The 15,984-nt window shown below is 52.5% G+C and overlaps 2 protein-coding genes across 3 annotated transcripts in view; one reads left to right on the forward strand and one right to left on the reverse strand.

Annotated features, from left to right (window-relative positions):
- Positions 1-741: 741 nt before the first annotated feature.
- On the reverse strand, positions 742-3,610 carry TMEM79 (transmembrane protein 79). Of its 2 annotated transcripts, XM_040088223.1 has the most exons (5): positions 3,489-3,504; positions 2,815-2,884; positions 1,897-2,701; positions 1,450-1,663; positions 742-1,229 (listed from the first exon to the last, which is right to left on the reverse strand). In XM_040088223.1, exons 3-5 carry the CDS (start codon positions 2,615-2,617, stop codon positions 1,025-1,027), a joined length of 1,140 nt encoding a protein of 379 aa, XP_039944157.1. In that variant the 5' UTR covers positions 2,618-2,701; positions 2,815-2,884; positions 3,489-3,504; the 3' UTR covers positions 742-1,024. The 2 variants fall into 2 exon arrangements, with proteins under 2 accessions (XP_039944157.1, XP_039944156.1); XM_040088222.1 differs by lacking the exon at positions 2,815-2,884 and having other exon boundaries at positions 3,489-3,610.
- Positions 3,611-4,617: 1,007 nt separating this feature from the next.
- SMG5 (SMG5 nonsense mediated mRNA decay factor) overlaps positions 4,618-15,984 on the forward strand; it is a 31,279-nt gene continuing 19,912 nt past the window's right edge. Inside the window, exons 1-5 of the mRNA XM_040088082.2 lie at positions 4,618-4,706; positions 10,649-10,747; positions 11,355-11,478; positions 12,125-12,281; positions 15,094-15,183. Of these exons, the coding sequence (XP_039944016.1) occupies positions 4,630-4,706; positions 10,649-10,747; positions 11,355-11,478; positions 12,125-12,281; positions 15,094-15,183 (547 nt within the window). The 5' untranslated portion in view covers positions 4,618-4,629. The remainder of the gene's footprint in view (positions 4,707-10,648; positions 10,748-11,354; positions 11,479-12,124; positions 12,282-15,093; positions 15,184-15,984) is intronic.

Below are 15,984 nucleotides of genomic sequence, written 5' to 3' on the forward strand. Positions count from 1 at the left end.
CCTGAAAGCCCTTTGATTTCAGAGCTGTAATAATTCAGAGGGAAAGGGGTCACATTTTCCATTCCAGAGGAGGTTCCTCCCTTCCTTGGCAGACACCTGTCACTTAAACAAAGACACCTCCCCTGACACAGCTTTGTTCCAGTCCCTCAAGTCCTCGATTCCCATTCTCTGGTGTGGGTGGGCTGTTCCTCTGATACAGCATTGCAGGATGGGAGGTGGGGCAAGCCAGACACTTGGCAGATCTGGAGCTGGAGTAGCTTTTCCTGGATTGGGTGGATTATTAATTGCTTTGGGTTATGGCTGAGAACTGAGGCCATCAGACATGTGACTCCCAGGGGTGTGTTCATGTCTGCAGAATGAGGGGCTCAGCACCCATCCTGGGGAGGATCAGCCATCCCAAGCTCTGGGCAGTGGCAAACCTGGTGCCATGTCACCCAACCTGGCTTCTCCCTCAATCCCTCCCGAGGGAGGGCTTCCTCCCTCCTGTCCAACCACCTGGTTTGTGAACTGGGTGCTGAACCTCCACCAGGAGGAAGAGGAGGGACAAACAGGGCTATGCAGGGACCCAGGAGTGGGACACAGGGTTGGGAGAGGGACAGTCTTGAGGAAACATATTTTCCCTCTTGGAAACATAATTGTGAAGCTGGATGATTGCATCCTGCAGGCAAAGCTCTGAGTCATTCTGTGGAGAATTTAACTCACCCTCTGCAAACCAGCCACAGAGCTGCTTGGTAAGGGCTTTATTGGGCAAAGATGGCTCCAGCAGGAGGGGAAGCAAATCCCACCCCATTCCCAGGACTTGCTGTGTCATGCTCTGGACCTTATTCACCTTCCAGCAGGAGTCTCCTGGTGCAGAGGGTTTGCAGCCTGGTTCTGTGGGCCCAGGAAAACATGACTGTGTCCAGGCAGGGAGCAGGGGCCCAGCTGGATCTGCCTGCACCCCTGTGCTGTCAGTACTCTTGAGGCACAGCACTGAGCAGGGTTCAAGCTCTTAGGGTCCAGGTGCCCCATCTCCTGGCCGCCCTCATCCCCAGTGCCGGAGTTTGGCTTGTCTCTCCTTGGAGTGGCCCTCGGGTGTTGGCGCTGCCACAGAGAGGAGGTTCTCGGGCTCCAGGACAAACATGCCATACAGGTTCCAGAGCAGCATGGCCAGCAGTGGCAGGAAGGTCATGCTGAAGCCGAAGGCACGGAAAGAGCGGCCGATGGCATATGACATCCAGAAAATCAACCTAGGGAAGGCAGAGGGTGTGGGCTCAGCCAAGAGCAATGCTGTGGGTCTGGCACTCAGTGGTTCTGACCGGGGAGGATTTCCCAGGCATGGCTGCTGTAGGGAGAGGAACCCTTTCTGGCTCTGGTGAGGTGCAGCCAAAGTGGGAGTTTGCTCCAAGGGATGGTGTTTGCTGGCACTGACAGAGCCCAGCAGCACCCTGGGGTGAAGGAGTCACTTACCGGGAGATGGCAAAGAGCCCTGTGAGCAGTGGGATGAGCTTGAGGAGCTCTTGTGGGAGGTAGGTGGCCAGCACAGCCATGTTGAAGAAGTAGAGGATGAAGAGGTGGACAGACTGGGAGACGTAAGTGCGGTGGATCTCCACCTCCCGGTGCAGCTCTCCAAAGGGCTCCAGGGCCGAGGAGCAGAGGCGGGAGATGGCGCTGACAATCATTCCTGAAGGACAGAGAGAGGGACCGAGTGGGTGTCCAGAAGAGCCTTGGTGGGGTTTGGGGAACACCAGGAGGGGAGAAAACCTCCATCTGCTGCTCCTGGTGGGAGCAACAGAGCCACAAAGAACTCAGCCCCAGCTCTGCTGCTGCAGCTCCAGCTCTGCTGCTGCAGCCCCAGCTCTGCTCCTGCAGCCCAAAGGAGGAGCAAAGTGCTCATACCCCAAGCCCATGGCTCACCCAGCACGATGGGGAAGGTGGCAAAGGCAGCACAGCGCAATGTGTAGACCAGGCGGGTGGCGACGGTGGGCAGCAGCGGGGCGTCGAAGGGCAAGAAGATATAGGCCCCATAGATGAGGCAAGGGCAGAGGAGCAGAGCCCCTGCCACTGATGCCACAGCCTTGAGATTATCAATGCCACAGTCCCTGGCACAAGGGCACCCCGACCCCTCAACTAGGGGCTTGGCCATGCGCCCCTCAAAGCCCAGTGGGTCCTGGTAGCGTGAGGGGCCGAGAGGGAGGAAGACCTGCTTGTGGTGGAGGCTACTGGGTCTGTCATTGTGGGGAACACGGTCCCCCCTGCTCTCCTCCTGGGGCCATGGGGTGGGGTGCTGCTTCTGCTTTAAGGGGCTCTGCTCGATGCACTGCGGGTCAATGGGCACAAAGACATGGGCCGCCATCACGGGCAGCCGGGGGACTTCCTCATCTTCGGCCTCGACTGTGGGGCATACGGGAACAGCTTCCTCTGGGTCTTCATGGCTCCCCTCAGGACTCGAGCGCCTCTTGGTCTCCACGAGCTCTGGCTGGCCCTGGGCATTGTGCTGACACCGGTCCCATGGCAGGGTGGCATCAGGGTCCCCCAGGTGTTCATCTGGGGCTGGTGGCACCTTGTCCAGGGCCACCTTCCCCAGCTCCAGCAGAGCCACCTCCTCAGGGGGCAGGACAGGGTCTGCAGCAGCCATGAGAGTGTCCACGGGCTGGTAACGCTGCTGCCTGCACTTGTGGTGTTCAGAGGGGACAAAGTTCCTGTCCTTTCTGCTTTCACCCTGGACCAGGAGAAAGGAGACAGATAAATTTACATCAGAGATGAGAGGTTTGCTTGCATAGCCCTATGACAAAGTGGGAGCAAACTGGCAGCCCTGGAGCCCCCACCACCCACCTGTCCTTGCACTAGGAGGGGAAAGCAGTGCCTGGTGTCTTCATGCTCTGGCCCCTGGGCAGGGGGAACCCTGGAGGTGCAGGTCTGGCTGCAAAACGGGGCAGCCTGGGAACTGCTTCACCCACTGAAAAAAACATCCTGGGGGTTCTGCCTGGGCACAGCCTGGGTGATACAACCAGCTCCTCTGTGGCTCTCTCCTGGGCCAGGACCAGCCAAGCCCTGGGGAGAGGTGACCTAGCTGCTTCTGAGAACCCTGGCTACAGCCAGCATGGCTCAAGTTTGCTGCCTCTTGTATCTGAGACTGATGTGGGATGGGCAAAAGGGGCTGCTGGGTGCCCTTCCATGGGGTGCAGGAGGTACAGGCAGAGCTCGCACATTGTTACCCTTTAGGGGAACCCTGTCTCTTGGCCCGTCCTGGGTGTTCTGCCCTTCTCCTGCAACGAACATTGCTCCTTCACGCCTCTCAGTACATTCATCCCTGCACCCTCAGAAGGAGCCTTGGCCTGGCCACAGGTGTGGGGAAACAGGCACGGAGCCGCTTGGGGCTTCCTCGGAGATCCAGACACGGAAGTAGGGCTGAAACAGCTTCCTGGGCCTCCCGCACCTCCAGCTCCCAGCTCCCAGCTCCCGGACCCCAGCCCCGCTCCCCCACCTCCCCTCGCTGCAGAACTCACTCGGGCAGAGGCGAGGGACCATGGGGGCCACGGGGCGGCTCTGCCGGGACCCTGCGGGATTGCGGCGCTCTCCTGGCCGCCTCTCCACCTCAAACCTGCCGAACCAGCTCAGGTGGGGCGGGCGGAGGGGCGGGCGCTCCGCCCGTCCCAGCCCGGGCCGTGGGCCTGCGGGGCTCCTGTGAGGGCAGGGCCGGCGGCGGGGACACGGAGACCCGGCGCTAGCCCCTGCCAGGCTGGGGAGCCCCCGGATCCCCCTCAGAGCCCTTCTGGGTGTGCTAAGTGAAGGAGTTCTCTAAAGACACACAGAGTTTAGAAAGGAGACAGACAAGTCAGTCCATGTTTATTCTGCGAGGTGAAGTTTTCCACAAATCGAGCGTACCATGTAACACGAAGTTACATCTTTTATACAGTAAAATTTACATAAACCCGTCTAATACACATTCCCCACCCACCTGATGAATATTGATGTAGCGTAAACTAACACAATGCCTAAAATACGAAGTCTTTTTTATTTTATTGAGCAACTTTTATTACAGAAGTTATGTGACGGCATAGTTATGTTTACAAAAGGTGAGAAGATTCAGCCTTAAGACAGACAATTCAGCTTGAAGACACCACTGGGGGAGCGGCGGCCTCACAGGACCCGCCCGGATGCCTGGCCGGTCCCTCGGGACCCCCGGCACGGCGAGGTCCCAGAACGCCGAGGGTTTCCTGCGCTGTTCCCCGCGCAACCACGGGGGGCTCTGCTCGAACCCTCGATGCGGGCAAGGGGACCCCGGCCCGTCCGGTCTGCCGCTCCCGCCGGGCCTGCGCTGGAACTCGGTTCCGGCTGACTCGACGCCGCCGCCGCCATGTTGCCAGCAGCGAGTGCGCGGCTGAGGGGAGCTCCCGCGAGGCGACGCCGCCGCCGCCATGTTGCCAGCACTAAGTGCGGGCCCGTCGCGCGGCTCGGCTCTCGCGAGGCGAGGTCGCCGCTGCCGCCGCCCTGCCTGCCCGGCGCGGCGCAGCCGCGGGAAATCTCGCGAGAGCTGCGAGGGACAGGGGGCAGCCATGGCGGCCGAGCGGGCCCGGGGGCGGCGGCGGCGGCGGCGCGGGCGGTGCTGAGGGGCCGCGGGGCCGGGCCGGGCCCGCCGCGGGCGCGATGAGCCAGGGTGGCGGCGCCGCCGGCGAGAGCGGCGAGCCGGAGGCCAAGGTGCTGCACACCAAGCGGCTGTACCGGTGAGGAGAGGGGCCAGAGGGGATGGAGTGGCCGAGAAGGGGAGGGGGCTGGGGGACGCTGGAGGGAGCCGGTGTCGGGAAGGAGCCGGAGCGGCTCCAGATGAGGCTGGGGAGGGCCAGCGCGGAGGGGGTCGGGGGGTTACTCAGGGGGACGGGGAAGGCTCTGGGGAGGGAGGGTAACGGGGGGTGCCCGAAGAGAGCAGAGGGAGAATGGGGCTGGGCAAGGTCCGGCGGGGACTGGGGGTGACGGGAGAGAAGGGGAGTGGGGCGGGAGAGGCTGGGGAGGACCAGGGTGAAGGGGCTGGCGGGATATAGGGATGATGGAAGGAAAGGAGATATGGCAGTTGTCATGGAAGGATTCGGGGGACTGGGGAAGGAGATGGCGGAATCGAGGTAACAGCAAGGGATTAACGGTGCGGTGGGGGGGCTCTTGAATCCAGGGGAGACTGGTGGAACGAGGGCGAAGGGGGTCGGAGGGATGTTCAGAGAAGATGGGGAAAGTAGATGGTGGAATTTAGGGAATATTGAAGTGAAGAAGTTGTGGGGAAATCCAGGGAAAGGATGCAGTGCAGAAGGAGAGGAGAAGGAGGAGGTTTAGGGAAGACCAGGGAAAGGGAATGTGGAGAAGGGAGTTGTATGAGACCCAGAGGAGATAAGCAAGTCATGGAAGGGTAGCACTGGGGGAAAGGAGTCTGGTGGCTCTAGGGCAGATGGATCAGACCAAGGGAGGTGGAGGAAGGAGCTGTGGGAGATTCAGGCAAGATGTGAGAATGGACAGATGGGGAATGAGTTAGGTGGGAGAGTAGAAGGGGGTTAGGGGTAAGGGGACACCCAGGGTGATGAGTAAGGACAGGGTGATGAGGGGGATGGAAAAAGGAGTTCTGTGTGATTCAGGGAAGATGATGGGGAAAAGAGTTGTTGGGATACAATGAGATAAGAGTGAGATGTGGGGTCATCCAGGGAGAGGGGGATTGGAGAGGATGTCCCTGACTTGGGCAGTAGGCAGAGATTACATAAGAAGTGCTGGAGAAGAAGGTGCGATGAGCAGGAGTGTGAGTCAGGGCAGTTGCTGTTGTGTGGAGGGCAGGACAGCTTCAGCTGCAGATCTTTCCAGTTAAGCGCTCCCTGGGACTCTGGTCCCACATTTCCACACCATGCATTGGAAATGGCATCAGAGAACAGGATTAGGCACTCCTGCTGGCCTTGGTGAGCTCAGGCCCCTTCTGCTCCACTCGTGACTTGTGTTGTGAGGGCAGCCCAGAAATTGTTCCCTTCTGGCTCAGGTTCCCTGTCAGTAAAACAGATCCACAGGAGTTCCAGCAGCAGCTCTGGGTCTCAAAGATGGAGACAAGAGATGAATTTTACATGGGGGTCCATTTCTTTTTGTCTTGGTGACATTGGCTGTGTCCTTTCACCTCGTGGGACCTCACTGCGCTCCTCTACAGCAGGGCAGGGCTTTGCCTGCTGCTGGGGCCACTGGCAGGATTTGTGCCCAGGAATCCCCACCAATAACTGCCAGGTTTGGGTGGTGGTTATTCCTCTGTTTCCTCAATGTGCTCGTTGCAAGCACATTCCTGCAAGCACATTTAGAGGTTCAGTGAGTTGCTTTTCTTGGTGCAAAGTCAGAAGTAGGACCCCGTGGCTTGATGTGCTGGAGGTATGGGCTGCATGGTCCTGCCCAGAGTACCTTGGGCTGTGGAGCTCTGTGTCTGCTGCCATGCTGAGACACCTGCAGTGATCTCAGCCACGTCAGCTGGAGCAGCAGAGCACTGTGCCTGCCCAAGGAGTGCAGGACAAGGCTGGAGAGGATGTGCAGGATGTCTGTGCTTCTGCCTGCAAAACAGAACATGTTTTATTGAAACCACCCTTGTCATGGATCAAGATCTGTTCTGCTTTGTTTTCCTGGTGCTGTTCAGTTCATCTGTCAAGTGTTCAGCTCATCTGTCAACCTCATGTTCTGCTGCAGCTGGCAGGAGAACGGCCTCTGGCCCGATGAGGGATTGTCATCCTGTCAAGGGAGGGGTTGTTTTCTGTTTGATTTTTTTATAGCAGAATAAGGCATGTGGTTGCTCTAGAGTGTTTTTACAGCAGAAAAAGAGCCACCCCCCTCCTGCAGGGACAGCTCTTCTTTAGCTGGGAGGAAGCATTGTGATTTTAGCACAGGATTTATAGTACCTGCAGTGGCCACAAATTTCTGCCTCGTAGCTGACAGTTCTCTGAGCAAGTTTCCACCTTAACAGTCTCCTGTCAGTTCTCTGTTTCATCCTGAAGTGGGGTTGTGTGAAGTGGGCGTTTCCTGCCCTCCAAGCAGCCTGCTGTATAGTGACTGCAGTCTCTGAGAACTCATGGCTGTCACACTGAGTGGCGCCTTTGAGTCACAGATGCCTGAATGTCACAGTCCCAGCTCTAAACTCTGATCCCATGCTATCAGCGTGTTGTCAGCTTGTGGGAATTGAGCTCGAGTCTCCAAGGTCCTTGGCAGCATGTTGGCTGTTGGAGCGTCCTTTCAGAGATGAGGGTGCCCATTGCTGCTCGTAGGGTACTCTTTGATCTTTTCCAAGTCGTCCTGGATTGATAGTTCCCAGGTTTCACCTTGGAATGTGGCAGCTGCATTATCATGGGTGCACTTTTATGATGTATGTTGTAGCGTAAGGTGACCAGAATTATTGTACAGGTTTCTCGGTAACCATTATCTCATGGACTCAGCATTGCTGTTCCTGTGTGGAGCCTGTTCCAGACAATGTGATTTGTGGAGCGACATATGCCAGAGCAGAGATGAATGACTTGCAGGTCTTTTCTCTGAGGAATGTCTTACTCCTCAGACATTGTGGCTCTTAGTGATGTACTAAATAAAGAAACAGAGGGGACGAATACTCCCTGCTGTCCTGCTCCATCCCAGACTGTTAATGGCAAAGAGGAAAAGGGACAGATCGGTGTCTGCATGGCTCGAGAGGACTTGGCATTGTGCTGTTTCCACCCTGCTTGGCACCATGTGCTGTACTTATTTCTTTTAATAGACTGGCATCTGATGTGCCTCCTTTGTGGCTCTGATGCACTGTCTGAAAGCAGTGTTTAAACACAGCAGGTAGAAAGATGGGTCCTGGGACAGGATTTGTGCTCCTGACCGCTAGGGAAAGTTCAACCTGTGGTCTCGGGCCAGTCAGGGCACAGATGCTAAGAGTGCATTTCCAGCAATGTCTGGTCCATAGCACCTGTGTTGGTGTTTCCCAGTGTTTCTGGAGTGAGACTGCCTCCTGTCCCTTTTGTCCTCACCAAGTCCTCTTTCCTCAGCACCACAGATGTGGGATCCTGGCAGGGAATCGCCGGCTGTCACAGATTCTGCTTTATTCCTCTTCCAGCAGCACCATAGGGCCTGTGTGGATAAGGCAGTGTTCCAGCTGGGGCATCCCTTAGGGCTGAGGAACCACATCCCAGTGTGTAAGCCTTGCTGCTCTCCAATCATGAGCTCTGTTTCTTTACAAACCCTGAAAGAACAGCAGAAATATCAAGTGTGTGCATGTGCCCATCCATGGGCTGTTGTAGAAAATGAGGTTATATGGCAGATGTCCTCCAGGCCCCCTTGAGGGGAAGGTGAAATACCTTCCAGTGTCCTTGCTCAGCCTGTCCCTAGAAGGAAACTTTTCTGTACTTCTCATTTGGCAGGCCACTGGGATCATTTCCCACATTGGATGTCACGGACCCATGCACTTGTTTCAGACACACGCAGCTGAGATTCAGTGCTCATGGAATGTTATTTTACAGCTGCTATGTCAGGAATAAACTATTGTAATTTTCCTATAGTTCTCTCTGGGAATCAAATGAAGCAGCAGTTCCCCTTTCCTCTAGTCACCCTTTGCTGACTGGAAGCCAGTCAGCTCCTGGTGTGCTGGGAGGGACTTTGAGAGCCACAGCTAGGACAGCAGTAAGGAGATGTGCATTGCTGGTGCTTTGTGGGGTTCTGTTGTCAGGAAACTAAACTGGGGAGCTTTTTGGAATGTCCCAGCCCCGATACGAGCTTGGCTGGATGCTGCACACAGTGCCTATTACCTGTAAACCAAAATCTGTTTTAGTTGTGTCTTTTCTTGCTGTGAGGGTATGCAGCTGTCAGTTTGCGAATGCCCTTCAGGCCATGTGAGAAAGAGCAGAGTTAGCAGGAACTGCTGGATGTCAAGGATGTAACAGGTTTTTTTACATGATTCTTACTATCTCTTTGGTATTCTTAATGATTATTCAGGAAGAAGTTGGTTCAAGTCAATGGTGTTCTGCTCTCCCAAGGTGTTGCATGAGATGCTTCTATTCCCCACGCTTCCCTTTCCTCTCAAGTGAGAAACAAGTGAGGTGTCTTGACCTTGAGTGAGAGGCTTTCTATGGCATAGCAGGAGACGGGACATTTTCTCTGTGAGCTCTAGAATGTCCTGGGGCTTTTTTCCGGGAGGTTCCTTTGAGTGTAGTGAGATTGTGAAGAAAGATTGGCCTTTCTGGGAAGATGCTGCTGTAGGAAACTGTTGGTTACTTTGCAGCAATATCTTTAGTTTTCGAGGAAGCGGTGGTGGCTTCAGCCTCCCAGAACATGGGCTTGCAAGCTTTGGTTTGAGAGTGCCCTGTGCTCCATTTGTCCACCATCAGTGCAGGAGTAGCAGGCTCAGTCGCTGCGTGGTGCTGTGAGTGTGGTGGGGGAGTTCCCAATCTGCAGGTGATGGGGATTTCAGGAGTGGGAGCAGACTGGCTGCAGCACCTCACTGCCCTGCTTGGCAGGAGTTTGCTCTGGTCCTCTCTTGTGTTTGCAGCACACTGCTATTGTCTTCAGCTCCTTGCTCCAACAGCTCTTGGACGCAGCAGGCTCAGCTGCCACAGTGGGACAGGTATTGGAGCAATGAGGAATGGCAGTGGATGGGGTAGATATGAAACTGAGAGGGAGAACAACGACCACTGGGGTTTGGGAGATGTACTGCTTAAAAAAGAGCTGGGGAAAGTTAACTTCAGGAGTGGGTTTGGTGACCTCAGATACAGGCAGAACAAAGGCAGAGGCTGGAGGTGGTCTCTTGCGTAGGGAGGGTTGATGGTTATTCTGCTTTATCAAGCTGTCCCTGAGCTATTGATGAGGTTCAGCTCTAATGGTGCTGAAAGTCCCTGGGTTTCTTTCACTGCAGTGTTCAGAATTGTGGTGTGATTTTTCACAGCTACAAGCTTTTGAGTGCTTTAGGTTTACACACAGTGTGGGGTTCTTCCTCCAGGGTCTTGGGCAATGATTCACCCAAGTACTTTTTTGCATGGCTCAGAAGTTTGGAGGTTGCTTTCTCCGTCTTTTGGCTGGCTTTCAGGGGAGAAAAACTTTGAACAAATTTCCTCTTTTAGACTGGGTTTGAATATCTGTTGCCTGTCACTGAGAGAACTTAAAGGGTTTAACCAGTAGGGAAGATGGGGAAGTTTTGCCAAAGGAGAGACTTGTGTTGCCTTCTTTTGTCAGCAGGTTGGTAAGGAAACAAGAATTGCTGGAGGTTTGATTCTTACATCATTAAAACTTAACCCATCAAAACAGTTAGTTATTAGAATTCAATCCATTTTTTTGTAAATCACAGAGTTTAAGACATTTAAATTAATCAGAGCGTCAGTATAGCTGAGGTTGCCAACATATCCAGAGATATTTCTGATTTTGTGGCTGCAGAAATAATTGACATATTTCATCTGACAGGTGGTTGTAAGTGCTGATTAAACCACTGTTCTGCAAAAAAAAGTCTATAATGTGTGTAACTCTGCTTTTTTTCTGCGTTCCATAACCTTCTTTGAATAGAGTGCAAAAAGGAGATGGGTGGCTGTGGTGTAGTGGTACAGTGCAGTGTGGAATTAAATAGGCCAGTGTGGTTCTTTGCAGACACCTCTGATTTTCAGTGATCCCAGGTGACCTGCTGTCCTGAAACTCGTGGTTCTGTGTTCTCTTGCAGGGCAGTGGTTGAGGCCGTGCACCGGCTGGATCTCATCCTTGGCAATAAGGCAGCTTATCAGGACGTGTTCAAGCCAGAGAACATCAGCTTGAGGAACAAGTAAGTTGGGCAGCGTGCTTGTGTTTTCTGTTTGGCTGGGGAAAATCTGTGTGAAGCAACACACGGAGCTGTCGAATCTGCACTTTTGATGTTTATTTGGTTTGTAGTGTGCCTGTTGACCTGGGATCCTTCCAGGTTTTGGAAGCAGAGGCTGGATTTCAGACCTGTATTAGAGCAGCACAGTCCACGGCTGGATGCTTTTCTGGATGTCACTGATACAAATTAATTGTCTTTGTGTTGGCCAGTTCCTTCCTTGTAAAAAAATCTGTGGGGCAGAAATTTCTTAACACATGTAAAATCTTTTATCAGGTTTAGGGGTTGCTGAGCAAGGAGGCTTATTGTTACTAATTTTTTAAGCTGTCAAGCCAATTCTTGTCATTACTGCTCTTCAGGAAGTCACCGATGGCCAGCTGAGCCCAGAGGGCACTGCTTTAAGTATGTGGCTTTTCCTGGTGCTCCTGCATGGGAGTGGTCCAGGTTGCGCTGTCACCAAATAGCCTGGCTCAGCCATTGTAGTGGATTTGGATTTTCCTCTTTGTGCTTCTGTAGTGGCAGTTGTGTTTGAGGCTGCAGCAGCTCTTTGAGAATGCTCTGCTATCTGTCCTAGGCTGCGGGAGCTGTGCGTGAAGCTGATGTTCCTGCATCCAGTGGATTATGGAAGAAAAGCAGAAGAACTGCTCTGGAGAAAGGTTTACTATGAAGTTATCCAGCTCATTAAAACAAATAAAAAGGTAGGTATCTGTGGCTCAGGCATGCGAAGGTCTCTGGCTGTGCAGTGGATGATATGAAGTTTAAAGCTTCGTTTGCTTGGAGAAGTTGTGGTCTGAGCCCAGGGTGGGAAGCTGGGCACTCAGAGTCCTATGGAACTGCCCTGTGTCTTTGGCAGTGGGCAGTTAAGTGCTAACATACTATTGAGAGACCTGCCATTGCAGAAGGCATTTCGATAGATTTTGCTTGTTTTGTGTTCCCCTCTTTGTAAGACAGATCTCTCCAGGTAGAGTGATTGTTTCAAGAGGCTTTATCAATGCTGATTGTTCTTACAAGAGTTGATCACTGGAAGATGCTCAGTGCTCTCTGATGCCATGAGCTCTCCTGGCTTTCCAGGGGTCTGGGTTCATTTAAGGTGCTCTAAACCAGATACTTTGATTTTATTTATTTGTTTTTCCAAGTATTTCTCCTTAATGTTGACCCTTACCCTTAAATATGTTGACCCTTAAATACCACACGAGAGAACGCTGTTGAGCAGGAGAAGGTACAGAGCTGTACAAAGCCAGTTACAGCTGAGCTACCACTGTCTTGCTTCACACTCAGTACAGCTTGGGCCCAGCCTAAACCGTGCCCTGGGCTGCATTAACGAGCTCCTTTTCCTTCTCCCAGCACATCCACAGCCGCAGCACCCTGGAGTGCGCGTACCGGACTCACCTGGTGGCTGGCATAGGATTTTACCAGCACCTCCTGCTCTACATCCAGTCTCATTATCAGCTGGAGTTGCAGTGCTGCATCGATTGGACACACGTGACAGACCCTCTCATAGGTTTGTGCTCAAGGTGCTTGGGTCATGGGCAAGGCTGAATCCCCCACAGGTGACTTCCCCTTGCACTAATCCATCTTTGTTACAGCATTCAAGGGATTTTTTTTTTACCCTGTGATTAGCAAGGTTTCACTTTAGAACAGACTGCCCTGCTTTCTTCTCCGTGGCACTTTTTTATTTTATTTTTTTTCTTTTTAATAATACTAAATTAGGGAAGAAAGAAGGGTTTCTAACAGGAAGAAAACAGTGAGAAAATTCTTGAGTAAAAGTGTCTGGTGATGGCAGATTTTTGTGGAAAGCTGAAGAGCACTGCTGGCTGTATACAATTTTTTTAAAAGCTTAGTTAAAGCAGACGAATGGGAATAGGTTCTTGAAATCAAGAGGTTTGCCTATTCACTAGATGTAAGACACTTCCTCTTTTTGGTGCCTCTTCTGTATGTATTCTTTTTCAAAGCCACTGTGTGACTTTGAAATGGCTTTTGAATCTCAGACTGACAACACAGGAAAGCCCTGGATTCATGTCAGCTGGCCCCTGTCACCTCTGCATGGCCTTGGACCTAAGGGGAAGAATAAGAGATGAAGAAAAAGAGTATTTACAGACCCGAAACAGCTCAAGACTGCCTGTGCATTCACATCCTAGTTTGGTCTTGTAATGGCCTGTTGCCATTTGCCTGGGGTTGTACTCAGTGGCCTCTGGGTACATGTTTCTGTTGTGGGGGATGCCCAGGTGAGAAATGGAGCCTCTGTTTTATGAGCTGCATTAGCAAGGGTTTAACTGCTGTGCTTATAGTTGGCAGGGGGTGGAATGGCAGCTAAAGGACATTAGTGTGTCTTTAGCAAAAGAAGGTTTTACTTGCTGGGATCCTACTCTTACTTCTGAGAAATGATGGTGTCACTGTTGGCTTCAAAATGTTGGTTTAAAAGGCAGATGTTCTCAGATGAAAGGCTCCCCTTGTTCAGGCTTCTTGGTGTGTTTGGGCTCTTCATTTTAAAGGATGCTGCAGGTGAACATGTAACTGGAGAGGAGAGATACAACTTTTGCCTGTCCAGAAAAGATGGATCTGAAAGGGTCTCATATAAACCACAGATGGGAGTGGGCGCAGCTTGATGGTTATATGAATAGGAGCGAGAGGATTCAGAGCAAAAAAAGGGAGGAGGAGTCCAACAGTGTATGTGGACACAGGCTTAAGGCTGTGTGTTTGTACAGTGTGGTTTGTACAACATTGGTAAGTGGGAGCAGCTCCTCACTGGTCACTGCAGCCTCCAGATTTCATGTCCACCCTTTTAGCCTCAGCCAGGAGGGAAGCGGAGTGCAGACCGGATTGGTGGTCAGAATCTTCTTTGGGACTCCTGCTTGAGGGACCTTTCTCCTCCAGAAGGTGTGAGTCCTTGGCAGCAGTCAGACTGAAGCCAGCCTGAGTCTGTGAGGCTGGCAGCCCAGCTGCAGTGGATGCTCTCCAGAGGGGAGGTGCAGGTGCAGCAGCCTTTGCCTCCTGCTCTTTGGCTGAGCTGTGGCCCCGCTGCCTGAGGGGGAGGTGGGATGTGCTCTTCCCAGGAACTGAATCATGTTTGATGACTTCAGTTAGTTCACATCAGCTGGCTGCAGCCTTCCTCTGTTGCTCTTGACACTTTCCAGTGCCTGAATTGCTCTTTTTTTTTAAGTTTAGTATAGAATAGACGAGACTGTCTCAGTGGGAAGGGACTTATGATTGTCCAGTCCAACTGCCTGAGCAACTCAGGGCTGACCAGGAGTTAAAACAAGTTGTTAAGGACATTGTTCAAATGCCTCTAAAACAGTGACAGGTCTGGGGCATTGGCCAGCTCTCTAGGAAACCCATTCCAGGGGTGCCCACCCTCTGGTAAGGAGAGGCTTCCTCATGTTCAATCTAAACCTCCTTTGATGCATCTTTGAACCATTTCCATGTGTCCTATCACTTGACGACAAGAAGAAGAGCCTGGCACCTTCCCCTCCTCAGGCAGCTGCAGGGAGCAATGAAGTATCCCCCAGCCTCCTCCAACTCAGACAAGCCTGAAGTCCGTGGCCTCTGTTCCCAGCCTGTGCCTTCCAGCCCTGTTGCCATCTTGGTTGCCCTTCTGAGCCCGCTGCAAAGGCACTGTTGTCCAGAGGCAGTTCTCACTAACTGACTCCAGCTGCCCTGCCTGCAGCACAGATTTCTGTCCTAATTTTGGCTTGTTTAACTCCTTCCCTTTTTGGATGGTCACTCCTAAGTCTACGTCTTGGTCCTGAGACAATGAGTTTGTTTCCATCTTCAATGTTGGAGAGGCTCTGTCCCCATTGTGTGTTGCTGCCCAGTGCCAGTGCTCAGAGTTTGTTCTGGCTTCCAGGGATGTGTGCCTGCTCCCATAAAGGCCTCATTAGCCATGCTAATGAAATCAGCCTTATTACCTGTGTTCAGTGCTGTGTTAACGTGATCACACGATCATACAGACAGGAATTGTCCTTTGTCCTCTCATGTGAGGGCAGATGGAGCCAGGTCTCTGTGGCAGATACTATAGACATGGTGACAGTCATTTATTTCAGTGACTGTTGGTGGTGTGGTGACATGCACTGCCCCCATCACAAGGGAATCCAGGGGGAGTGGGTGAACAGCAGAGTCTGGAAGTATTTTTTTGCATTTATTTTTTATATTTTGACAAGAATGACCCGGTGCTGCCCTACAAGATGGCACAGCCAGCAGTAAGGTCTGCCTGTGGGGGATTTGATTTGGGTGTGTTGAGCAGAGGCATGGGTGGCTTTGTTGTCTTCCCAGCAGCCTCCACCCAGTGCTTTAAATGATTCTGTGTTTGCTCGTAGGCTGCAAGAAACCTGTGTCTGCGTCAGAGAAGGAGATGGAGTGGGCACAGATGGCCTGTCACCGATGTCTGGTTTATCTGGGAGATCTAGGTAAGGACAGTATTGCCTCTCAGGGCAGCCTTTAAAATGGGAAAAAGATGCTGCCTGTACCATGTGAGGCCTTTGCTGCTGGGCACCAGCCAAGCTTACTTGCAGATTCTGTTTCCCTCTGACACCTTTGTCACAGACTGGGATAAGCTGAATCCTCCTGGCTGAACTGCTGCAAGCTGCAGGAGCTTTATATTTGGTCAGGTAGATGAGAAGTTTGCTGCTGATAACCAGCTGTAGCCATGGCTGTGAGAGTGGAAGCCTTTGCTTTCATTCACGTTCTTTCGACAGTATGAGGGGTCAGAGTTCAGTTCAGACTGCTTAGCTGTGGCTTACAAAGCCACTTCCATCAGCACCAGTGGGACTGAAAATCAGATTTAGGCAATGTTGTGCATCAGTCCAGAGTTTTGCCGCTGCAAAGTACCAGGTTCTTTGTCATTGGCTGTGTGGCATCCTTTTTATAGCAGGCATGACTGTGCCACAGTCACGACCTCATGAAGTGTGTGGTAAGTGTGTCAGCTTCTTGACGGTGAACACGTGGGAGTAAAGACAGGGAGAAAACGTAGCTGTGTGGAAGTGTGGTGCAGGTACACGTCTGACACTGCAGCCTGCAAGCTGGTGAAAGCTGTTTGGCATTAGTGTTGCATGTGAATCAGCCTAAGAATGGTGTTGCAAATAAATGTCTTGTGGGGGTAGTAGGGATGACTTACCTGAGTGGTGGGAGAGAAATACGCTCACCTTTTCACAGTGCTGTCACCTAAGGTTTCCAAAATGCCTATGTTTGTCAAAAAAAAGCCAAAAATG

Source organism: Hirundo rustica, chromosome 29 (assembly GCF_015227805.2).
Source record: "Hirundo rustica isolate bHirRus1 chromosome 29, bHirRus1.pri.v3, whole genome shotgun sequence".
Classification (NCBI taxonomy): domain Eukaryota; kingdom Metazoa; phylum Chordata; class Aves; order Passeriformes; family Hirundinidae; genus Hirundo; species Hirundo rustica.